The sequence below is a fragment of the Thalassophryne amazonica genome, chromosome 1 (assembly GCF_902500255.1).
Source record: "Thalassophryne amazonica chromosome 1, fThaAma1.1, whole genome shotgun sequence".
NCBI lineage: Eukaryota > Metazoa > Chordata > Actinopteri > Batrachoidiformes > Batrachoididae > Thalassophryne > Thalassophryne amazonica.
The window spans coordinates 36,507,025-36,534,622 of NC_047103.1; the positions used below are offsets into that span (position 1 = coordinate 36,507,025).

At 39.3% G+C, this 27,598-nt stretch overlaps 1 protein-coding gene across 5 annotated transcripts in view; it reads right to left on the bottom strand.

The window, feature by feature from the left end:
- Nucleotides 1-27,598, bottom strand: part of LOC117508307 (ribosomal protein S6 kinase alpha-3) — a 166,082-nt gene that overhangs the window by 46,033 nt on the left and 92,451 nt on the right. The window contains exon 1 of one of the 5 annotated variants that reach the window (XM_034168053.1): nucleotides 4,040-4,176. The exons of 3 other annotated variants lie outside the window; for them this stretch is intronic. In XM_034168053.1, the coding sequence (XP_034023944.1) occupies nucleotides 4,040-4,153 (114 nt within the window). In that variant the 5' untranslated portion in view covers nucleotides 4,154-4,176. One more of the 5 variants, XM_034168059.1, reaches the window with a different exon arrangement.

The following is a 27,598-nucleotide window of genomic DNA, read 5'->3' on the forward strand; positions in this document are numbered from 1 at the left end:
ACCAAACTAATTTCGGACAAGTTATTTAAATTAACGTCACATCTGAAGTTTTAAATATTAATGTGTTTTTAGCCTTTTCAACATTATTTTATTAAGTTAGACTTTGACAGAAACATGCAAAAAAGAACTTTGATATTACAAATATTACAACATAAATGTCAACTTTTGTCTATTATTCTTGCTTTCAATGCATCTAAAAGCACTAAATTAGTTAAAACAGGCTTTCCAATACTGTTTTATGGCCCAGTCACATGGCACACAACAATTCCTGAACGAAGGGAAAAAGTAAAAACATTACTATTCGTTGAGAAAAGGTGGACGAAAGAGTTTTACCACCAAACAGCTTGCGAAGCAAGTGTGCAAAAGGGACGAAAGAGGAACTTATCAAAACCAAAGCTAACGATCTCAACGCTTTAACCGAAACGTGCCTGGAGCCACAGCTGGAGCAATGTGTGTCTGCATCTCTGAGTTCCAGGACTCTGTGTTGGAACAGCGCTCATAGCACGTGAGTCATGGAGAAACTGCAAACAGAACCTGTGGAGATCTGTGTACACGTTGGTGGACCCACCTGCTTTGGTTCCTCATCCAGAACAAAAGAGGGATCATCTCCTTCATCATCAGAACCCTCACTGTCTGATGACACGCTGCGCGCTCCGTCTTACTCCAATTAAAAAAAAAAAAAAAACAAAAAAAAAACCTCGGGTGTGTCGTGGTCACTGCTGTATCACCGTATTACATTACTAAGCCATATATATTGATTTATAACAGAAAACTGTCAAAAGGGGGAATAAATATAAGTGTAAAGGTGATTGAATATATCAGAGCAGTAAACTGATCAATGCGTGTGAACACTGCGCATTGACTCCCCATGTGCGGTTATTTCTACCAGCTGCAGCTAATCCACAACGTGAATTCTGCCTTCCAGAACAGCTCTTTATATAATCTTTTAAATTATCTACCCCTTGCCACATGTACAGAAGAGCTGGATTGTCATTCCTACACTCATATTGTTATATTTAATAAAAAATAATAAGCACACGCAGCAGCTGCTGCCGCCGCTAATGCTGCATTCAAGTACCATTGGAAATTACACAACTTTTTTGTTGTTTCAAATTCAGCAACTGCTTGTGGCAAAATAATTAATTTTATCCACACAAAAGATTAATTCTTCCCTATATAAGGTGCCCGAGCGCATTGAACCTGACTCTCCACCCAGATAAAAAAATCCAAGCAAACAGGCTGAGTTTGCCTTGTAATTTCCGACGGTACATGAACGCAGCAGCAGCCTCAGCACTCACAAACCGGCTTCTGCACTGTGTGAAAACACTCAGCTGCTCGAACGAAGTCAAATTAAACAATAACGTTACAAAACCTAAAGAAACTATTAAAAAACATGAAGAACTAGAAGCACTCAGAGTGCAAACCTCCGCCAAGGCCATGGGGTCACTGACGCCATAACATCTACATGCCGTGGAATCACTGAACCTAAAAAAGTCTAACAATGATGTTTGCTCAGTAGTAAAAAAAGTTTCATCTGCTGTGACTGGATAGCATGTATCCTTAGCACTTGGCATCACAGTTTATTGCAACTTGCACCTTTCCCAGAAGCTACTGTCATCTGAGCACTGATATTGATATTGCATGTGCTTATAGACAAAAACAAATAAGAGACAAAATTAAATTTATTATTCAACTAAACTGCAAATATATGAATTTTTTAACATTTATGAAACACTTCTCTAAACAAGGCCATAGGATCACTGACCCTAAAGAGATTCCCTCCTTGGCACAGTGATCTATTTCTTTTTGTCTCTTTCTCTAAAACTGTATATAATAATCATTAGATTATTAATATATAAACAAAAATAAGTTTAAGAAATATTACAATTTGAAAACAAATGCACCCAAACGTGATGACAGCTGCAACTGCTTAATGCTAACTTTTAACATTGAAAATGCCATAGACATGCTAACGCATTAGCATCGGGATCCGGATCGGGATCCGGATCACCACTAAAATTTAATCACTTGTTCCTCTTGTCATTTCCAACCACACCACAAAATTTCAACAAAAATAAATTTAAGAAATATTACAATTTGAAAACAAATGCACCCGAACGTGATGACAGCTGCAACTGCTTAATGCTAACTTTTAACACTGAAAATGCCATAAACATGCTAACGCATTAGCATCGTGATCCGGATCACCACTAAAATTTAATCACTTGTTCCTCTTGTCATTTCCAACCACTCCACAAAATTTCATCAAAATCCATTCAAAACGTTTTGAGTTATCCTGCTGACAGACAGACAAACAAACAAACAAACGCGACCGAAAACATAACCTCCTTGGCGGAGGTAATGACAGCAAAATGAAACCTCTTCATTCAAATTTTTCGAACGAAGCTGCGCGAAGGTTAAATGATGCCAATGAAAGTCAACGAAAGTCTAGATTTCTTGTTTCGTCAGGGCTTCGTTGCACTTCATTAAGTGCCGTGTGACTGGGCCATTAGAGGTATAAAGCCCTATAGCTTCAGGAGCACCCCCCCCCCCGGACACCTGGCGGTGATCCTTGATAACGTAAATTACCCGGCACTAAAATGGTCCTGGCTAGAACCCTGGTCTTGAGTATGGTGCAAAGAAGCCTATAGACCAGTGTGAACTGGAATCAGAATAGATGTGTCTAAGCTGTATTGCTGTTTTTTTTTTAATATAGCAGTGTATATTAATGTTTATGAGCTATATTGAATGTTGTTTTGAATTTGCACTTGTGTATATTTGCATTTTTCTTCTGAATCACTGTGCAGCTAATCAACTTCTCATGAGGCTAACTGAAACTGCCACCATTTAGCAACAGTGGCCAACAGTTTTTGGACACCAGAGAGAAGCTTGATTGTCCACATTAGTTGTCTGCCTAGTACCCCAGGCCTTTTGGTGTTTAGTTCACCAGTGCATTCCTGTTGTTTTTTTTAATTTTTTTAAGAATGTACCAAATAGTTAATTTGGCCTGATGGGCTTATGTTGTCCCCCCCCACAGAGAAAGTCAAATTTATGAAAATTGTTTAACTGTACATGTGAACCTGATTATTATTGGACATTAATTTTAAAACAACACCACATACAAAAAAAAAAAAAAAAAAAAAAAAAAAAAAAAAAAAAAAAACAAGTGAACACAAAATACAATTTTAAATTCTGTTAGATATTCTTGATCAAATATTTTAACACGAGCTGGCCCTATTTGAATTATTGTCCCTTTACTTCAGCAATCAACCAAATTTGTATGACGGTTGGGTTTAATTAGATTAAACTAACATAGGAAATCTGCTCACTACCAAAATATTTTGGAAAGAAAAATAAAATAAAAAGCTAGAGCACAGTTGGACAGGCATTCAGTCCATCCCTGAGTGGCTATGAAAAAACAAAATTATTGAAAACAAGCCAATGTTACTGATTTAAGCACAGATTTCAAAGAAAACACTGCCAAAATTATTGTACAGTGTTACAATAGTCGGGCATTACATTGACAGTTGTCTCTGGTTGCAGTTTGTATTGCTGAAACTCATGAATCTTAGAAAAACAATTACTTTTACACGCCGGGTCAGTTTGTGTTCTATCATTTTTTTAACTTTAAAAATAAATAAAATAATCTGAATATGGTTTTCAATGTACACATGCTGTCCTTGTTTTACATTAAACACGGTGAGCATCTGAAGCAGTTGAGCATTAGAAATATGCAAAAGTAGAAGAAATCCAGAAGACTACTACTTAGAGCACTGCCTATGTCCTCAGTGATGCCACTCGTCTCTATTTATCATACCTCTTTCAAACTTGGTGAGCTACAGCTTTATCTTGTCATATACTGCTATAAACCAAACAGGCTAACAAACACACAGATCAATACAGCATCTTTACCTTTTCTTCTTCATTCCTGCCTCATCTTCTAGCTCCTCTCCCATCAGCCTCTGTACTCCCTATCTTCCTCCTGTTCATCCTCCTGTATTTTTTACATCTACCTCTTCCGTTACACTTCTATCCATACCTGCAGTTCCCAAGAGGGTGCCCTGTTTGTTGTTGGATGTCCCAATGCATTATGGCTCCTGTAGTTCCTACAGAGACTGAGACTCTGTGGCGCCAGCATGCCTCTATGCATCATCTACTCAGCTACAGAATGGAGGCAGCGGCAGCTTCTGCTTATCCTAGTCACTTTCTCTCCACCGCCCCCCCCCCCCCCACAAGAAATCTCTCTCCCTCCCTTTATTCTTCATTTCCTACTGCTTTCTTGACTTTTTTCATGTTAACTTGAAACATTCTCACTTCTCACCCTTATTTTACACATTTCTTTCTCTTATAGACCAAGACTGAAGTGTGTTGCCATATGAGGTATCAGTTCAATCTTCTTTGTCCTGATCGTGCAAAAAAATACAGTTTGCCCTGAATGTCACAAACACTAAACTTCATGCGTCCTTATGCAGTTCAGATCTGGCATTCAGGCTGTGTAGGTACTACAGCAGTGCAGATCAGTGAAGTAAGCTTATAAACAAAAGCAGCAGTGTGAGGATGCTGCGACCTGCTGCTGATTGTTGGCAAGAATAGATTGTGAAACGCTTGAAAAGCTGAGAAGTTTCAGAATGTTGACATTTCAAATGTGTGTGTGTGTGCGCGCGTGAGTCAGAACACAGATGGAGGAACAGAGCAGATGCAACAAGACGCTCATGTAGCACCTCATAATCACATGATAAAAAACTGTAAAACCTCCACCTGTGCTTTGACTGTACAGTACAAAAACACATACATACACAAGGAGTATGCACCTTTTATCACCCAAAGCCGACTGTGACAACAAAACTGAAAACTAACAGCGTGTACCGATCTCATGCCAGTTCATAAAGACTAGTGTACATCTCTGTATGGGACAGATTGGCATCACTCTTCTTTGTCACACAGATCACACCACAATGCTTCTAAATTACAAAAAAGCCTCTTTCAGAAATACACACTGCAAAATGGCAGGCATCACATATCTACTGACCAAATTTTACTTCAGAAGAAGCTTATGGATAAATCACATTTGACCAATACAAAGTTAAAAACCAGACATACACAGCGCTGCAATGATTTGATGGAAAGGTCACACTGCACTTGTGATGTATAAAAATAGTCCGTGGTACAGCTATAAACATCCAAACACACCTGGAGGTCATGTCACGCATGCAATGTAATTGATAAATTCCTTATTGCATCATTTATTCTGTCGACACAGGGCTTATATGGGGAGGTGGAGTTAAATACTCATCAATATGTGGCATTTGAGTGAGGAATGTTTGCAGCCATATAGTTACACCTTTTACATTCGCCTAAAAAAATAAAAAATTCAAACGAATCTGATCGCCACACCTCCAACATCATGTAACTACACTGTTCCACCATGATTGACACTGAAATAGATCGGTATCCATGTTGAAACTGTCTGTCCACCACATGATCTCTGTCCAAATCCAACAGACACCCAATAACAAAGTGTGTCTTGTAAAAGTAACATCTTGATCAGTCGGACCTTTCTGGACCAGTATGCAATTATTGCATTGTGTTGTGGAATATGGATCCAGGTAAAGTCCGGGATGTGGATGTCAGAAATATGTGATTGCTCATTTAAATTGCAACTTTTAAAGATTATATAATCAGTGTCAGATATTGCATCTACAACTGAGATGTGATTAATTGTATAGCCCTGGGGGCACAGTAACTGCACTGGGACAGGCACAAAATGTATAAAAAAAAAAGAAAAAAAAAATATTTGAAACAAGCCCTGCTTCTGCACCAAGGTTCAGCTAAATCATTCCAGCAATTTACAGAATGATCCTTCTGAATGATGGGGAAGGATGGGGACTCATAGATCAGCCCCGTTAAACAAATCAACTCCACAATTTAATAGTTTGGTTTAACAGTTTTTGAAGAATTTAGCTAAAAACCAGAAAGTAAATAATCCTGGGTCCTTCTCTTTGTCCTGACATTATCTGGAACTGTCTCAGTAATGTGGTGGCCAAGATCAAAAGGTTCCCTGTTCGAGACCACCCATGCCCATATGTGGAGTTTCAACAGGAACAGCATTCAGAGTAGAACTGCTGAATCAAAATGCAGATCCATGTCAGATCTGCTGTGGCAATCCTGATCAAAGAGGGAGAAGCTGAAAGTAAATTGATCCAGCACCGTCCAAACATTCACAAATCCTTCTTTGGAAACTACCTAACATATCGACAAGAAGGCCTTCTCTTGCACTATTTTAAAACATTACTACCCAATTTGGGGCCCATGGGTCACATTTGTCCCATACTCCCTTTGTTATGGTCTGGTGTAAATAATAAATTCCTATTAAGAATATTGAACATGGTGTTTTTATTAAATGATATTTTATTTAAAATATAATTCCTCCAGCATGCTGGTGGGATTATATCTCCCAACTGGCTTGGGAACGCCTCGGGAACCCACATGAAGAGTTAGAGGATTTGGCTGGGGATAGGGACGTGTGGGAAGAGCTGCTTGGTCTACTGTCACTGCGACCTGGATAAGCGGCATTTAAGAATTAGAGTGTTCGTGCAACATGTAATAATTTTATTATGTGTGTGAGTCTTTTTTTCTCATATTTTCTTTCTGTTCACCACAGGAGTTGATTTGGCGGCATTTTACCATGGATGCCTTTCCTGACACAAATTCACATGGGCAAGGAAGATGATGTATGGGTGGTCTTTGAACGCTAGACTATCTTGCTGTGAGGCATGAGTGGTAGCACTGGGCCACCGTTTTGCTTTAACACAGTATATTTTAGATCAGAGCTTGTGGCAATCCATGCAGATTCATTTATGGCCCTCAAAAGAAAGAATTTGGGCACCTGAGCATAAAAGAATGTAGGCGAATGCGCAAAGTCTTCATCTTCAATTAAATATATTAAACCCTGCAGTATATAAGATTAATCATTTGGACTTGACTGTTGGGAGTTACCGCCTGATGTTTCTATATTTAGCTCGCATTTATTCTCATACCACCATCTTCTAGCAATTCATTCCAACATCAAAGGGTGGACCTACAGTTTCGGTGACTTTTCTGGCATCTGCATGTTGTGAACCAGAAAAACCTGCTGCTATAATTGATAAATACAGACAAGCCTTAAATGTGACTTAATGAGAACCTAACTAACCAGCCAACCAGGCTGCAGCTAAAGATTATTTTTGTAGTTTTGATTAATCAGTTAACCAACTGATTGTTGTGTATTAGTCTTCATTATTTTCAGATTAGTTAATTATCCTTTGGTGAATTTACCAGGAAGTCCTGGACATAAATTTTACCAATACCTTTTCATTTTAGTCACTCTGAAGCTACATTTACGTAGCTTTGGAAGAGACGTTTGGGGTTGTGAATTTCCCCTCAAGTTAACTTAATTAAGAAATTCAGTTAAAGAAGTAAACAAATAAAGAGATAACACACTTTCACCGCTGGAGTGGATGCAGCACAGCAACCCTGCAACACTTCACCTCATCTGTCCACCAACAGATCTGATTAAGAGATTTCATCATGAGCACCAGGCCACCTCAAACACATTAGAACAATCACATCAAATTAGCACAAACACCGCACACATTTTTGGAAATTAAGAGAGGACTTTTTCATGGAGATTTGATTATGCACAATTAAGAGTGTTGGTTTGAAGCATGGAATATTATCCATAGGGTTGAGCATGATGATGGAGCCAGTAATTTGTCATATTGTGGCTAAATTAAGACTGGCTGAAGCATACTGAGAGCACAGATGGACAGAGAAGAAGTGGATTATGTGGCAGCAGTGCTTTAGGATTTGCTGTTGATGCAGACCTGCTAAGGGAGCTCTTGGGTACTTTAGTCCTGTTTTCTGCTTGATGCCTATAAGTCTGTACAAATACTTCCATAACATGTCCACCACATATGTACCGCTGCATTTGTTTTTCCTCTGCTCTTCAATTACTCCTGGGGTCGCTGGTGTGGATGTATTTGGTAATTTCAAAGCATTTCTTATGCCACTTATCTGTTGCTATTGAATATTGGAATTTTATTTTATATCCACTATTATGTACAAATTTAGCTACTTGTATGAACATTTATTATAAAATAAAAATCTGTGCAAAGACACTCGCAAAGTTTGACAAAAATGTAGTATAGTAGTCAATGTGAAATGTGCAAATAGTCCTAATGCACCAAAAATTGTAATTTTGTTCCCCATTTCAATAAATAATCCAATCAATCGTTCTTTTGTAAAAGCACTGCCTGGTAATGCAGACAGCAGTAAAGACAGTTGCTGATGATAATTCAGTAATAAAATAATTGCAGAAATTGAACTTCAACTTAATTCTCTCAGATACTGTACAAGCACACCTAGAAGAAATTATTTTGAAAGGGCCACATATCTTAATCAGAAATATTAATCATAAATACAAAATATAAATATATTTAGTAGCTTTTCGATTATTTTCAAAGTTTTCAGCATACGAGGTCTGAGAAAAGAATCCGACCTTTTTTATTTTATGCAAAAAATATATGGATTTGATTCATACGTTTTTACGTCAGCCAAGCTTGAACCTTCGTGCGCATGCGTGAGTTTTTCCACGCCTGTCGGTTGCGTCATTCGCCTGTGGGCAGGCTTTAAGTGAGCACTGCTCCACCCCTCTCGTCGTCGTTTCATTACGAGGAAATGGCGGAATGATTTGGGCTTTTTTTCCATCAGAATTTTTTCAGAAACTGTTAGAGACAGGCAGCTGGAAACCATTCGAAAAATTTATCTGGCTTTCGGTGAAAATTTTACTGGCTTCACAGAGAATAAGGAGTGTTACTTATACTCACTGGTAAGCACTGAAAGCCGAGATAGGCTTGTCCCAACTTATCCTTTAACACTCCGAAACGGAGGTGTTCCTTTGTCTCGCTTCATCAGCGAATCGGTCGTGACGCGCGAAGCCTCCGCGCGGCTTTCCATGACAAAATCTCTTGTTAAAAGTGAAATCTGCCGGAAAATGGCTGATGTCCAGCTCTTGTGATAACCAGAGAAATTGCACACGATGGTCCCGGCTCCACACAGCGATCCGTTTAGAAATGATGTGGTGGTTTCTGCCTCTCGATGGCGGCTCGGAGTGCGGCGCACCGTGCGCCATTGTGGGCAGTCCTTAAAGCTGTAGTAACACTCCTTATTCTCTGTGAAGCCCGTAAAATTTTCACCGAAAGCCAGATAAATTTTTCGAATGGTTTCCAGCTGTCTGTCTCTAACAGTTTCTGAAAAAATTCTGATGGAAAAAAAGCCCAAATCATTCCGCCATTTCCTCGCAATGAAACAACGACAAGAGGGGTGGAGCAGTGCTCACTCAAAACCTGCCCACAGGCGAATGACGCAACCGACAGGCGTGGAAAAACTCACGCATGCGCACGAAGGTTCAAGCTTGGCTGACGTAAAAACATATGACTCAAATCCATATATTTTTTGCATAAAATAAAAAGGTCGGATTCTTTTCTCACAGACCTCGTATTTAATGGGTCTAAAACATTTGTACAGAACTGTAAATTAATCTGTACTAAAATATGGTCCTAAATAAAATGTTCTTGCTTTTAAAGTTTTCTTTTAATAGTTTTCACTTGTGAATATTTAAATTAAATAACCATTATGAGAAAAATAAAATTACAAATTAACAACATGCATACTGCAGCTATCCTTTTAAGTTGACAGCAGATGTTCAACATATAAATAATTTTAGCATTACTTTGAAACTCTAGGGACCATGTGATTACTGTGGCTAAGTGAAATTAACTGAATGTTTCCAACACTTGACTGTCAAAGGAAAACAAAATATATTCATTTAATATTTTTTAAGCTGAAATTAGAAAATGAGGGAAAATCTATCTGCGATTTTTAGAATACATTACTTACAGTGAAACACACACACACACACACACTGTAATTGAGGAACACTTCTGTGTGCTTGGACACATTTCCTATGAAACCCTCAATTTTGACAATAAGATTGAATGAGGTTGTTGCAATGTGAACCCACTGACAATTCATCAGCAATGTTTTAAAATTACCACCCATATTGTTCAATTTCACATAAGTAAGTCCCTTCGGCTGCTCCCTTGTTTTTGCACTCAGGGTCGCCATAGCAAATTCAACGTGGATCTGCATGTTGAACTGGCACAAGTTTTACGCCGGATGCCCTTACTGACGTAACTCCACATTACATGGAGAAATATGGCAGGGGTGGGATTTGAACCCGGAACCTTCTGCACTGCAACCAAGCGCATTAACCACTTGGCCACCACCCCTGCCCCAATTTCACATATGTTAACTCATAATTTTCCATCTTGTAGAGTTATTGTACAATAACTAACACACACACGAAGAAGTGACTGAGTCCATTTTTAACCAGCTCCCTGTAGCCACTGTCACACCGTAGAAAGTACTCACAGGTATACTGGATTGGGCTGGTCCCCAACAGCCCAACATCATCCCTCGGCTCTTCTCGGTAAACAGTCCCGGTTGTTCCTGTGGACTCTGAAACACCACAGTGGACCTATGGAAGCTTTGAGTCGGCTGGTGGTGGCTGTCCATCCAAGCAGAAGGTGTCGGAGGGCCTTCAGGCGACTCCTCAGCCCTCTGACCAGACCAGTGATGGTGTGCAAACACACCAGCTTGATCTCTGCTGAACAGTGCGTCATCACATAAGGAGCAAAGAAGCTTGGAGTTGAACAGCGATGTGGCAGCAAATGACTCGGTCAGAGATGGGGGTGTGTGAGTCAGTGTGAGGGGATACCCAGAGGAAAAGGAAGGGAGGGGGAACAGATCCAAATTGGGATGGGAAGAGGGATCTCCCCCTATCCCCCTCCTTTTAGCTAAAAAGCAGCTGTAACCTTCTACCCAAAGTTTCCATCAGGTGTCCCGGAGATCCCCCAGTACTGCACAGACACGTACACTACTAACTGACCAATAAAGAAATAACACAAGTAAAAGACGCCCTACTTTCCTTTTCACACACACACATGCACTGACATTAAAAATATCAGTGAATTTACGACTCAGATTGTCAGCGACATGTTTAAAACCACAGACACAACTGACAATCAAATGACTAAATTACTGAGAAATTCATCATGTGAAAACTGCCAAATATCAGCTGGTCATAGCTTTGACAAGCTTGTGAGGATTTTCTGCTTTTCATTTATTTATGTAACTGAAAAAAATAATTTAGGGCTATTCATTCTTGACTGTTACACATACCAAAAAATAAATAAATAAATCTGAGAACGTAAACTTTGAATTCCATGCCATTCAATGTGAATTTTGGCACAGTTTCCCACCTTTACCTGATCTTATAATATTAATGTACATTATCCTTCACATTTAATCATATGCAACAGCATATGAAGGAAAAGACTTCACTTCATTACATGCTGAAAGTTTGTTTGTCTAAACTCTGTTAAGGCTCTTTGTGTTTACACTGATCCACTTCAGCTGTTAGTCGTTCTGCATTTTTCTTCTCTTACCTCACTGATAAATACAGACTCACTAAAATACATCCCACTGCATAGTCTCAGAACCTGCAGGATTTAAGAGGCGACTATGACATTATCTGAATTGAATTGAATTTGAATTGAATTTATTTATTTGGCACACAAACTCAACAACAACAAAAAACTGATACACAAGACAATTCCACAGTGACATGTGTGACCAAAAAAGGGGGTGAACAGAAACAAAGGTTATAAACGCCCACCCCATATTATATATATATATATATATATATATATATATATATATATATATATATATATATATATATATATATATACACACTCATTACCAACCTATGACTATGACATTATTAATCCATGTTGCATTGTGAGCTGTTCTCCTCTACCAAAGTTTGTCACAAATGTCAAAATTTCAGCCATGATATGTTTCGGGATTAGCTTTTGATATCTTTAATATCAAGTCAGTCTTCTGAAAGCGATTCAACAAGATAAAGTCTGATCATGTTTGCCAATCCAGTATGCAGTCCTATCATTATTTGCTAGCAAATGGAAAATTTGGAACATCCCCTGTTGTTTTTGACCATTTTCTTCAAAAACTCAATGGCTCAAACAGAATTTGAGCAGCCAAGATGCTCAGCTTGAAACAGTTTGCAAAAATGTGATTTAAATTGCATTTCAAACCACATCTGTATGTGGTTTGAATCCGCTTTGGAAAATCTGTTTTTTTTTTTTTTTTTTTTGCTGTTCAGACTGAAATCAAGCTAGATATAATCTGGATATGCTAAAAATCTGATTTCAACTGGCAGCAAGAACAAATCCACAGACTCATCTGCTTCATGCTACGGTATCTGAGGAAGCATTAGCACTGATGGGCTTCAGGACCTGAAGAGGATTTACTTCTTATATTGTACAGAGATGTCTAGAATGGCTATTCCCCGGAACTTAAGACAAACTTATTATGACTATTAAACATTAATATGAAGCCATATCACTTTCTATTATCCACATGACCTTTGACCCTGGGTGACCTTGAAAGGTGAAACTCAAGGTCATAATCGTTTAATTCAGCTAATATGGATCAAACATGGTGGAAGGGTTATGTGTCAATCAGAGATAAAGTGGTTCACTTTTGGACAGAACTGATCAAATGTAAACACCACACGGTACCATATAGTAAACTACCACCAAATCCATCTTAATTTGCATAATTAAGTGCCAAACATTTAAGGTGTGGACGTTGCACTCTGAGTGCCCAATAATAATAAATAAATAAATAAATAAATAAATAAATAATAACAATGACAACTAGCGTGTTGCCTGTGGGGTTCCACAGGCTCTAGATTGGGTAGTGTTTATAAAATAGGTAGCTGACATGTTTTAAGGGTGGTAATAAATTATGTAAAGTTTCAATAATGAGTTGGAATGGTATGTGAGTCCAGAATGTTTTTAGAACTTCAGACCTCAACAGTCTTTAGAAGACGAATGCAACTCTTATTTCCTGTTAATTAAGTAATTTTTTTATGTTAATTTACTGTCTTAATGTATTTAGAAATTGTTTAGGTTCTTGTTATCACATACACACTATTATTATTATCACTATTAGTATTATTATTACTTCTATTTTGTCATTTGATTTTTAAATGGACCAATGGAAATAAGTGTTTTCACTTTCTTTTGTCATCCATTTATTTTAATGTACTTACCATTATATCCTGGAATGACATGTGAGTCTAGAATGTAATATCAATGTCCACTGCTCAGTGTTGTTTGCTAATATTCGTACTTTCTCCAAAAATATTTGCCCTATCAACGTTCCATTTTGGCAGCTTTCATCCTTGACCTAAAATACGCAAGCATAGCAAACGGCAAATGTCAACTCTCCCCAGTTTTTCTGTGCTCAAAGTTATACACACGCATGAACACACGCAGAGCTTTCTGTCTTTTCTACATTCTGTCACAAGCAGATGCTTTTATTTTTACACACTCACAAAGAGACACGGTGGCGAAAGACATCAAAACCAGTACACTTCTCACTCATGGTTAACAGCAACATGACACTTAACTAAACTGACTAAACCATTTGAACTACAAAAAAAAAAAAAAAAATCAATAACACTAACAACACTGTTAAACTAACATGAACCACTAGGGCTGAAACGATTAGTCGAGTAACTCGAATAATTCATTTACAAAAAATGTTCGAGGCAAATTCTATCCGTCAAAGCTTCGTTTAACGTTGTTTTACATATGCCAGCCCTGTGTGTGGTGCTGAAATGTCCCCAGAAAAAAACAGAAGAAGTAGAGCATGCCCATAAACCATGTAAAGAAAAAAGCAACACGAAAAAAGAAAAAAGGTATGCACAGTTTAAAATTAATTCTTATCATTAAATGAAGCAGAGGAAGTACAATGTTAGTAGATCGACTTCTTCGCCTTTGGGAAAAAAATTGCCATAAAATATTACAGGTGAGCCCTTGCACACGCGTACGTCACGATTCGGCTTTACTCGCAGTCAAGTTGTGGACCCCTAAAATTTAGACTACTTTCATGAGGGAACGTAATTCTGGACAATGATTTCTTCTTCCTCTTCCGGCTGCTGCAGGTCAGCGATGAGTGCGGACAGTTTTGTGTGGAGGCGTGTATAAAATCCGGCCCAATCTGAACAGCCAGTAAGGATCTAAAGAGTCACATCCAAAATCTTTGAATAGTCAGGAACCATCTGCACTGAGGAAGCCCTCATCACTGACCTGCAGCCGCCGGAGGAGGAAGAAAAAGATCCCAAACCCACTCCAGAAGAAGAAATCACCACCATCCAGGAAGGAATCTTGCTTCAAATGGTCAAAACTACTGTAAAATGGCAAGGTAAGCTGATTATAAGATATTGACAACGTCAAGCTAGTCGCTACATGACAGATGTAAAACGGTTGTCTTTGTTTCCAGAGAAGGCAGCAAGCTGCATTTTGTTAATACTAGCCTACCTTGACTAGGCTCCAGGTCTGCACATGGAAAAATAAACGCACAGGCTATTAATCAAGGAAATACGAGGTCTCTTAGATAATAAACCGACCCTTTTATTTTATTTTTTTAACTATATGGATTTGAATGACATGCGATTACACCAATCATGCTTGAACCCTCGTGCGCATGCGTGAGTTTTTTCACGTGTGTCGGTGACGTCATTTCCCTGTGGGCAGGCCTTGAGTGAGATGTGGTCCCGCCCTCTCGGCTGAATTCCTTTGTTTCACACGCTGCTCGAGACGGCGCGCGTTGCTTTATCAAAATTTTTTCTGGACCTGTGAGGAATATCCGAGTGGACACTATTCGAGAAATTAAGCTGGTTTTCTGTGAAAAGTTTAACGGCTGATGAGAGATTATGGGGTGTTTCTGTCGGTGTAAGGACTTCCCACGGAGCGGGACGTCCTGCAGCGCTTCCAGGCGCTGTCGTCGGCCTGTTTCGAGCTGAAAACATCCTAATTTAAGGCTTAATTCACCCAGGACATCGTGAGAGAACAGAGAAGATTCAGAAGAGGCTGGCATGAGGAATTTATGCGGACATTCCACTGTTTAAGGACATTTTTTTAATGAAAGACGTACGCGCAAATTCGCCGAGTCGTTTCCGTGACGACTCGGCAAATCTGTGTGCGCCGCGACAGGAAAAACACCTCCGTGTTGAAAACCATTTGTAGAATTCAGGAGGCTTTTAATGGCTTTCAACAAGTGAGTAACTGAGAAATTGTTTAACAGCTTGGGCATGTTCCAACTTGCCCGTTAAGATTTCCAACGGAGGTGTTTTTCCTGCCGCGACCCCCCGCGGTCGGGTCCAGCCCGACATGCGACTCTGCCCGCACGTTCTTTCATTACAAAATGACCGTTAACAATGGAATGTCCGAATAAACTCCTCATGCCGACTTCTTCTGAAAGTTCTCTGACGACTTACTGCGTCAACAGAGCCTGAAATGTGGAAGTTTTCAACTTGAAACGGCGAGACGCTGCCGCCTCGAAGCGCAGATCGCCGTCAGGCGCCGTGGACCGTCCTTAAAGCGACACTACCAGACCAAAATCTCTCATCAGCCGTTAAAATTTTTACCGAAAACCAGCTGAATTTATTGAATGGTGTCCACTCAGTTGTGCCTTACAGTTTTGAAAAAAATTTGATCAAACAAAGCAACAGTCTCTGAGCCATTCCTAAACAATGAAAAAAATCGACGAGCGGGTGGACGACTCCTCACTCAAAGACTGCCCACAGGCGAATGACGTAACCGACAGGCGTGAAAAAACTCTTGTATGCCCACGAGGGTTCAAGCATGTCTGATGTAATCACACGTGATTCAAATCCATATGGTTTTTGAAAAAATAATAAGGTCGGATACTTTTCTAATAGACCTCGTACAGTACTGAATTTCCTCTCATTCACTACTCCTAATTCTATACAAAAACTTACTTTAAGTGCCTTGGACAGGTCCATCTTTGAATGGTTTCTGGTCTTTAATCTTTAAATCACTTTCAGCCATACTGGGTAAAACATTGCAACCTGTCCCCTTGACAGCTATTTTTGGAGCAGTCAGTGATGAGAGTTGTCCTGCCTTCACAAAAATGCAATTGCTTTTGCATCATTACATGTTCGCCGCCTTATACTGCTGAACAGGAAGGGGAAGAACCCTCCTTCCTATGTCCACTGGATTAGAGAGGTGATGTTGGGACTAGCACTGGATAAAGTTAGGTATACAGTATGTGGGTTGGAGGACAAATATGATAGAACCTGGTCACTGTTCATAGCTCATGTCAAGATCCTGCCTTTTATTTGACTCCTGGTTGAGGATTAGTAATTTATATAAATAAATGAATATATATATATATATATATATATATATATATATATATATATATAATGTGAGGAAAATAAGTATTTGAACACCCTGCGATTTTGCAAGTTCTCCCACTTAGAAATCATGGAGAGGTCTGAAATTTTCATCTTAGGTGCATGTCCACTGTGAGAGACATAATCTAAAAAAAATGTTAATATTTGGTACAGTAGCCTTTGTTTGCAATTACAGAGGTCAAACGTTTCCTGTAGTTTTTCACCAGGTTTGCACACACTGCAGCAGGGATTTTGGTCCACTCCCCCATACAAATCGTCTGTAGATCTTTCAGGTTTGGAGTTTCAGCTCCCTCCAAAGATTTTCTATTGAGTTCAGGTCTGGAGACTGGCCAGGCCACTCCAGGACCTTGAAAGGCTTCTTACAGAGCCCCACCTTAGTTGCACCGGCTGTGTGTTTGGGGTCACTGTCATGCTGGAAGACCCAGCCATGACCCATCTTCAATGCTCTTACTGAGGGAAGGAGGTTGTTTGCCAAAGTTTCGCAATACATGACCCCACCCATCCTCCCTTCAATACGGTGCAGTCGCCCTGTCCCCTTTGCAAAAGAGCACCCCAGAGTATGATGTTTCCACCCCCATGCTTCATGGTTGGGATGGTTTTCTTGGGGTTGTTCTCATCCTCTAAACATGGTAAGTGGAGATGATTCCAAAAAGCTATATTCTGGTCTCATCTGACCACATGACCTTCTCCCATGCCTCCTCTGGATCATCCAGATGGTCACTGGTGAACTTCAAACGGGCCTGGACATGTGCTGGCTTGAGCAGGGGGACCTTTCTGCCCTACAGGATTTTAAACCATGATAGCATCATGTGTTACTAATGTAATCTTTGTGACTGTGGTCCCAGTTCTCTTCAGGTCATTGACCAGGTCCTCCTGTGTAGTTCTGAGCTTTCTCTGAATCATCCTTACCCCACAAAGTGAGATCTTGCATGGAATCCCAGACCGAGGGAGATTGACAGTCATCTTGTGTTTCTTCTACTTTCTAATCAATAATTATAACAGTTGTTGTCTTCTACCAAGCTGCTTGCCTTTTGTCCTGTACTCCATCCCAGCCTTGTACAGGTCTACAGTTTTGTCCCTGGTGTCCTTAGACAGCTCTTTGGTCTTGGCTATGGTGGACAGGTTGGAGTGTGATTGATTGAGTGTGCGAACAGGTGTCTTTTATACAGGTAACAAGTTCAAACAGGTGCAATTAATACAGGTAGAGAGTGCAGAATAAGAGGGCTTCTTAAAGAAAAATGAAGGTCTGTGTGAGCCAGAATTCTTGCTGGTTGGTAGGGGATCAAATACTTATTTGCAGCAGTAACATACAAATAAATTATTTAAAAAAAAATCATACATTGTGATTTCTGGATTTTTTTTTAGATTATGTCTCTCACAGTGGACATGCACCTAAGATGAAAATTTCAGACCCCTCCATGATTTCTAAGTGGGAGAACTTGCAAAATCGCAGGGTGTTCAAATACTTATTTTCCTCACTGTGTGTGTGTGTGTGTATATATATATATATATATATATATATATATATATATATATATATATATATATATATATATATATATATATATATGCGTGTGTATGTTATAATTAGTAGTGGCTGCTGCCTTAATCCTTTTAATGTCCATATCCTGTTCAGACATATTTTTTAAAAAATGCATTTATTTATCTAGTATTATTATTTTTATATTTCTTATGTTAGAGGTCCAGAATGTTGGTGTTATAACTATAATGAATTACACAGATTGTTTTGAGTTATTTATTATTTACTATTGACTGTTTTTGTGTGTTTGTGGGGATGCCATCTGGATTGGGGGGAGGGGTATGTGGTTGTGTCTTTGGTGTGGAAAAATGATAGCTGTAAAAAATACTTTAAATATCACACATTTTCAAAGAAATAAAAAGATTAACAATATGCAGTGAACTTTTGACAATTGTTGTCAAATACAACTTTATATTTGATTTTGTTTTTAGCTGATGACTGATCGTTGTTCAGTATGAATAAATCACACACATTTAATCCTCATGAAAATCAAACACTCACACACACACCACACATATAGAAAACCAATAAATACAAGCAACAGAGAATCTACACTGAGAGAAGACAGTCTGTGTGGGCACAATGGGGACAGAGACTCTCCAGACTAGAAATCCTCCACCTGTCGCACTGCCTCTCGTAAACACAATGTACATAATGCAAGTGGAGAACATTGACTGAATGCATGACATTTCTTGAATTACCTCCACCTGTTGTCGCCTTTCTGGAGTGTACACTGCCTTCAACACACATATACACTGATTATGTAAAAACCACGTGTACTGGCCCACAAGCAACAAATACTGGAAAAATAAAAGACCACCTGCATGTGCACACAGTTCAGCCCTCAAGGACATTTCCAACAGCTGCAGACGACAAACACTTTGATAAACCCTCTGCGTACTACCTGTCCAGTACCAAGATAAAATTAGAGCTTAGCTCAAAAGCAAACTGGAACAGAGGCCAGTGTTTTTCCTGCATAGAGAAAGAGGCGGCCGCCTCATTAAAATTTCGTAGTGCCTCGTTTGTCTTGTCCAAAGTTCAAGCAAAAAAATTTTGAATGATGTTTGCCCAGACAGGCACAATTAATTCATAGTTTCCCTGGTAGTTCAGTGACATTTGTTTGTTTTGCAGCTTTAAAAATCATTGCAAGAGCATGTGCATATTTATCTGATTGGCATATGTGGTGGCATACCTGCTACCTCAATCAGATTAATTAGCCAGAGGTCAGAACACCAGGAACAAAATATCTTAAGGAAATACATTGGTTAGTTCACCCGATAAGTTCCCCTTTTCTTACCATTCTCTCTCTCCCTCTCCCACCCTCTCTCTTTCTCTCCCTCTCCCTCGTCCACCCTCTCTCTCTCTCTCTCCCTCTCTCTCTCTCCCTCGTCCACCCTCTCTCTCTCTCTCTCTCCCTCTCTCTCTCTCCCTCGTCCACCCTCTCTCTCTCTCTCTCCCTCGTCCACCCTCTCTCTCTCTCTCCCTCGTCCACCCTCTCTCTTTCTCTCCCTCGTCCACCCTCTCTCTCTCTCTCTCCCTCGTCCACCCTCTCTCTTTCTCTCCCTCGTCCACCCTCTCTCTCTTTCCCTCTCTCTCCCTCCCTTGTCCACCCTCTCTCTCTTTCTCTCCCTTCCTCTCTCCCTCCCTCCCTCCCCAATTTAGTTGTACTGCTTAATATGTGTGGTATTTGTATTTTTTTGTTGCACATTTTCAATCAATCAACATTCATTTATAGAGCACTTTACAACACCGACTGGTGTCCAAAGCACTTAACATTAAAAACACAAATTCACAAAAATAAGACATATAAAAAAAATAAAAAATTTACTTAAAAAAATAAAAAATAAAACAGCATGTAAAAACAGAACATGTCATCTCCCCACTAGGTGTTAAAAGCCAGTTTAAATAAATAAGTCTTTAACTTAGATTTAAAAAGTGCGAAGTCAGGAATAGAACCTAATTCAAGAGGTAGCTTGTTCCACAGTCTGGGGCCAGCCACTGCAAAAGCATGATCACCCCAGCGTTTATATCTTGACTTCGTAACATCAACAACCCCAATTCCAATGAAGTTGGGATGTTGTGTAAAATGTAAATTAAAACAGAATACAATGATCTGCAAATCCTCTTCAACCTATATTCAATTGAATACACCACAAAGACAAGATATTTAATGTTCAAACTGATAAACTTTATTGTTTTTGTGCAAATATTTGCTCATTTTGAAATGGATGCCTGCAAACGTTTCAAAAAAGCTGGGACAGTGGTATCTTTACCGCGGTGTTACATCACCTTTCCTTCTAACAACACTCAATGAGCGTTTGGGAACTGACGACACTAATTTTTGAAGCTTTGTAGGTGGAATTCTTTCCCATTCCTGCTTGATGTACAACTTCAGTTGTTCAACAGTCCGGGGTCTACGTTGTCGTATTTTGCACTTCATAATGCACCACACATTTTCAACGGGCAACAGGTCTGGACTGCAGGCAGGTCAGTCTAGTACCCGCACTCTTTTACTACAAAGCTACACTGTTGTAACACGTGCAGAATGTGGCTTAGCATTGTCTTGCTGAAATAAGCAGGGACGTCCCTGAAAAAGACATTGCTTGGATGGCAGCATGTGTTGCTCCAAAACCTGGATGTACCTTTCAGCATTGATGGTGCCATCACACAGCACACTTTTCCACTTTGCATCTGTCCATTTGAAATGAGCTCGGGCCCAGAGAAGGTGGCGGCCTTTCTGGATGTTGTTGATGTATGGCTTTTGCTTTGCATGGTAGAGTTTTAACTTGCACTTGTAGATGTAGTGACAAACTATATTAACCAACAAAGGTTTTCTGAAGTGTTCCTGAAATCATGTGGTAAGTTCCTTTACACAATGATGTCGGTCTTTAATGCAATGCAGCCTGAGGGATCGACGTTCATGGGCATTCAATGTTGGTTTTCGGCCTTGCCGCTTACATGTAGAAAGTTCTCCAGATTCTCTAAATCTTCTCATTATATTATGGACTGTAGATGATGGAATCCCTAAATTCCTTGCAACTGAATGTTGAGAAACTTAAACTGTTGGACTATTTTTTTTCACGCAGTTGTTCACAAAGTGGTGATCCTCACCCCATCTTTGCTTGTGAATGGCTGAGCCTTTTGGGGACGCTCCTTTTATACCCAATCATGACACTCACCTGTTTCCAATTAACCTGTTCACCTGTGGAATGTTCCAAACAGGTGTTCTTTGAGCATTCATTAACTTTCCCAGTATTTTGTTACCCCATCCCAACTTTTTTGAAACATGTTGCAGGCATCCATTTCAAAATGAGCAAATATTTGCACAAAAACAACAAAGTTTACCAGTTTGAACATTAAATATCTTGTCTTTGTGGTGTCTTCAAATGAATATAGGTTGAAGAGGATTTACAAATCATTGTATTCTGTTTTTATTTACATTTTACACAACGTCCCAACTTCATTGGCATTAGGGTTGTAAGTAAAGCTGGCCAGACACCCGTAATGTCCTACTGTAAGTACGGAGAGTTAAAAGACTGCCTCCTTCCTGCCTCCCGGACGGACTGCCTCCTTGGTGTCTGGCTTCAATTACACTCTTCTAATTAGCTAACACAAGGTTGTAATTGTTTCTTTTATTTCTGTTACCTGTCTAACACTTCTGTTAGTTTTTAAGTGCAAAATTTTAGCACATTATTTTACTCCTGTGGGAATCTTAGGAGTAGTCAGCATTTTCGTTAGCGGTTAGCTTGCGCTAGCTTGGCTACACTCTTGGCTTTTTTGGTGCACAAATTACATTACACTCTACATTAATCCTGCGCAATGTTGACAGAAAGAGTGGCTCTCTTATGGGCCTTTCACACCAGGGGCGTTAACCCAACGCCTACCAACATGTCGTGACATCACGTCAGATGCGACGAGGGGGCGGAGAATTTCACTCTGATTTTTTCCAGAGAAAGCTGAGCGATTGCCATGTTGGATTTGTGTCCGCTAAAACACCAAAAAGCTTTATAAAACAGCAGTACAACGATTCTCCCATCACCTTGCTGAGAGAAGCTTTTTTCCAGCTACTTTTCGGAGTGATGCCGTGCTGAGGGAGGTCTGAAGACTTTGTGGGATATCGATCGAACTGCAACAGCGGGCCAACCAGCACAGAGTAGCCGGGGTTCTAGCCTCATCCCTGGGCAGAGCGATGCAGGCAGTCTCATCTGCTCTTAACGTCTCAGTCTGCATGTGACGAAAGTATCTTATGATCCACAAAACAGTGAAATAAAATAAAGTAATAAATAAAAATAAAACTCAGTTTTGCCTCCATTTCGAGTGGAGATGCTGGAGACACTGTGCGTGCATGCTCGTCAATATTAGTGTTCCACCTGCCAATCAAATGAATTAATTGTTCTGACACCGAAAACACCTTGCAGCTCTGACCCAAACCACTTGGTGGAAATGGGGCTGTCAGTAGCCTGTAAAAATCCATAAAGTAATCCATAAATTAATGGGACCATTAAGATAATGTTTCTGACAGGGATGCCACTTCCTCCTCCTCCTCCGATGTTGGGACTCGCCTGGAAATTCCTGGTTTTTAGAGGCGCAGAGTTCAAAATCTGAATATTTATCTCTTCAGTAACTGCACAGACAGGAAAGGATAAATTCCAAACTGTTGTTTAATTTTAGTCTTAAATACTAAAAAAAACATTAAATATTGTGTCACCTGCACTTTAAACGTACTGCTGTCCTCCCCTTAAATGAAGCCTGCCCACCAGTGTACACAATTAGTCATGTTCGTCTTGATATGAAGCAAGGTGGGAGTGTTGCTGTAATTTATAAATCTGGGTTTAGCTTACTAGCTGTTGGCTGTCTAAAATATAATTCATTTGAACATCCGACTCTCCGCTCTGCCCAGGATACAATGTATAGCCAATGTCAGAAGAATAAAAATCAACCACGTTATTTTGCTCTGCATTCTCAGTGCGCAGGACTACTTTGTGTCCGTACAGTGAGTAAGTAGTCTGTGGGCCACAGAGCCTTCTCTTATTGTGCACCTGTTTTGTGGAATGAGCTTCCTATGGAGATAAAATGGTCAGATTGTGTAGAGACATTCAAGTCCAAAGTTAAGACACATTTATTCTCCCTCTCGTATGGCTAGCATACTGGCATAGTACGGAACAATGCTTCCTATCCTTTTAAATCAATTTTATTAGTAACGGAACAGACCTCAACTTTATCAAAACTGTGGGTCTGTTAGGGAAGCTTAGGTCTAGCAGCCGTCAATCACATTAGTATTCTCTCTGCTTTCCTGTCAATTTACTGCTGATGAATTATACCTTAGTTGTGGTTTTCCGGCTGACTGATTCTGGTCTTTTCTCTCTGTCTGAGTTGGGGAAGGCACTGTACGAGATTGGCATCTGTGGACAATGGGATTCTGGACTGACTGCGAGATGCCATTCCTGAAGGTGATGCAGCAGATGTTTTGATTTCTTGTTTTCTGTTTCTTCTGGTTTGTAAAACTTTGTAAAAACCTTGTAACTGTTAGAATGGCCTAAGCAGTGGGCCACCCCCCTGAGTCTGGTCTGCTTGAGGTTCCTTCCTCAGTATCATTAGATAGAGTTTTTCCCTTAAGGTTAGGTAGGTAAGGTTTAGGTAAGGTTAAACCTTCCTTGTCTGAAATTCCTTGAGGCAGCTTTGTTGTGATTTGGTGCTATATAAAATGAAATTAATTGAAACTGAAGGTACACTGCCATTAATAGCGTTAAAAATAAACGTGAAAATCTTAAAATCATTCTAAAAACTAACTGGAAGTCAGTGGAGTGAGTGAAATACAGGCGTAATATGCTCACTTCTAGAAGTGTTCAATAAAAGACGAACAGCAGCATTTTGCACAAGATGGAAGCGTACAAGAGAAGACTGGTTAACACCAGCGTAAAGTGCATTATAGTAATCAAGTCTGGAGCTGATGAAAGTATGAATGGCTGTCTCAAGATCACGTCTACTGAGAAAGGACTTTACAGAAGACATAGTTATAAAAAGACTTGCTTGGTAACAGAGTTATTCTGTTGGTCAAAACTCAAACAGCTGTCAAACACATACTAACCCAAAGAGCCATAATCATTTTCAGAGTTATGGCTTCCTCAACTCTAGATTTATTTTAAAGCTAGAACCCCAAACAGACCCAGTAATGCCTGAGCTTAGACATTAATTATGTATGTTATGTTTCTTCATTCATCAGTTCCTCAAAATACTCCCTTTACCCTCTCAACACACTAGCTTTGTTAATCAGCACATTACCAAATGCATCTTTAACATCCTAACTTGCTGTACATCCTTTGGCTTTTGATAATTTCTCCATTGTTTCCTTATCCCTTATATAATCTACAAAACTAAGACCGTAAATGTGTATGTACATGCGCCATAAACATGATGATCACTGAATGTTTTGTTTCACACCAACGAACTGGGTCCTGAAACATTTTGAGAAACAACTCCAGTTCCAGGACATACTCTCTGATGATATAGGAACAATCAGCTGGGTGGATATAGCTAAACTGAGCAGTAACTGATTGTAACTGGATAGATACAAGCTTCTCATAGTCCAAGTGAACATTCAAAACTGACCCTGAACTGCAGAGCAAAACAGTTGTTGGAAACAGTATTGTTGAAAACTGTAACAAAAATGCAGATTAATGAAGAGGTGCAAGTCTTCCAAATATTTTCTGTACATCAGCAAAATAGAGTTATCCACTTGAAACAAAAAAAAGTCTTTCAGGAAGTCTCACAGCGTTTATCAGAGCTCAGAATATTGAATTAACTGGAGCCTTACCAAGTAAAATTGCAAAAACACCTTGAAGCAAATCAAACCAGAAAAAGGTGCAACCCATATTTCTTTACCACAGTATTTCTGGGCTCATTTTCTAATTTACTTAATTTAATTTACAGCTGTTTCAAAAGGCACTTTGTAATGTTTTAGCTGAAATGAGAAAATGGATTTTTTGAATGTTTGACCAATTTTGGCTGAAAAGGGAGCAGATGGCGAGAACAAAGTTTTCTGAAATAAGTGCCTGAGTGTGTCTGTGTATAAAGCCTCTCCATGACAGCAACCCTCATGGACTGAGTGTGCAGGATTCCATTCCAGACAATCTGCGCTGCCTAAATCTGTTACGCAATCAAATTAACATGACTGATCCCCCCCCCACACACACAGCTTGAGATTCACCAGATGAAAGTCTCTCTCCATTGCAGTAGTCATGCCTGAGCATCAAATGACAGACAGATGAACAAAGGTACAGCGCTAACAGTAAGACGTCCAAGATCACACACTCAGCTTGGACTGTTACAACGTGCTATAACAGCAGAAATCTTATAATATTGTCAGAATTTTGAAAATCTCTGTACACAACATCTAATGAGGCTTCCATTGTTTCCATGAATCAGCTTTAATCTCAAAGCATCACAAAATAGCAAAAAATATCCAACATTTGCCAGAACCAAAGTAGACGTCTTCAAATGGCTCAGTTTATAAGACCAACCACAATTTACAGTTTTTTGTTTTTTTTTTTTTTTGTTTTTTTTTTGGGGGGGGGGGGGGGTGTCACATAAAACATACAGAATATAGAATGAAATAAGACATCAAATTATCACAATGAAGAAGGTGAGAGTTTGGAATTTTAGGTTTAGAAATTAATTAAAAGATTCATCACAAAAAAGCTTCTTATATTTCTGCTGATTTAAAGTAATAAATATCTGAAATAATTTTAGCTCTAAAGATTAAACAATAACAAAGTCTTTCTATACACACAAAACAAGTGTCCATGGACTTGGATAAACTTTAAAGAAGTGCATTTTTAAATTCTCAATTACAAGGAGAATGATGAAACAGTACCTATTAATTAGCTCCATTTTAATCATTTATGCAATTACTATACAATTTTTTGGGACTTCCATACATTTTTCAAGATTTATTTCTATTCCATGATTAAGCTTTCTGTCAGAGAGGGAATGGATTTCATCTCTTGGTTTGTTTTCAGGTTTACTCAAAATAATGAACAATTTTTATTTAAATTAAATAAGAATGCCTTTTGTATGCTGCAAAAGAAAGATGGAGATAAGATGATAATTCCTGGATTTTTATTTAAATAAATTGCAAAGTGAGATGGGGTGAGATGGGGCTTGCCAGAAGTTCGGGTGCCGTTCTTATTAATTTCATAAAGTTTTATTCATTTCATACATGCTGTTTGTTAAAGCCGAAGTTATTATAATTTCCTTTTTATCATTACATGACATTTGTCAAATTTTATGAGTTGCAACAGCCATCATGACTGAACACAGAAAAGAGAGCACAGCGCCATCTACAGATAGTCACATTGTATCATCAGATACTAAACATACTTATGCTCACAGTTTGACTGGCACATCTGTAAAGACGTGCAGATTTAGGGATTCAAGGGCAAGACTAAATGAGAAAACAATGATCACCCATTTCAGCCGAATTCAAAAGGAAAATTATACTAGTAATGCTGTTAACATGTTTACACATAATCAGCTGTATTACTGTATTATCACTATATTGCTCCGCTACAGCTCAGTGAAAAACATAATTATTTTTTTCAATTTAATAACTGTAGCTACCAGTTTCTAATTCTAGGATGCCTAAAACCTTGACCCTTGGCACAGGCACACATGCCATATATATATACACATACATATATATATACACATACACATATATATATATATATATATATATATATACACACACACACAAGGTCTGTCAATAAAGTAACGGTCCTTTTTATTTTTTTCAAAAACTATATGGATTTCATTCATATGTATTTACGTCAGACATGCTTGAACCCTCGTGCGCATGCGTGAGTTTTTCGTCATTCGCTTGTGAGCACGCCTTGGGAAGGAGTGGTCCTGCCCCCTCGTCGCATTTTCATTATCTGGAAATGGCGGAATGAAAAGGACTTTTTTTCCCATCAGAATTTTTTCAGAAGCTGTTAGAAACTGGCACCTGGAAACCATTCGAAAAATTTATCTGGCTTTCGGTGAAAATTTTACGGGCTTCACAGAGAATAAGGACTGCTACTACAGCTTTAAAGACCCCTTTCAGGACCGTCGGCGCGCCGCGCTCCGAGCAGCGACAACGCGGCACAAGCCATCGGACCATTTCTAAACGGATGGCTCTGTGGATACGAGACCGTCGTGTGCTCTTTCTCTGGTTATCACAAGAGCTGGACATCAGCCATTTTCCGGCAGATTTCACTTTTAACAAGAGATTTTGTCATGGAAAGCCGCGCAGAGGCTTCGCGCGTAAAGACAGATTCGCTTTGGAAGCGAGACAAAGGAACACCTCCGTTTCGACATGTCAGAGGACAAGTTTGGACATGTCCAACTTTCCACAATTTCTCTGATACTTACTGGACTGGTAAGCATTGAAAGCCGAGATAGGCATGTCCAAACTGCTCACAAGCGAATGACGTAACCGACAGGCATGGAAAAACTCATGCATGCGCACGAGGGTTCAAGCATGTCTGACGTAAAAACATATGAATGAAATCCATATAGTTTTCGAAAAAAATAAAAAGGACCGTTAGTTTATTGACAGACCTCGTGTATGTATATATATATATATATACACACACACACACACTTCA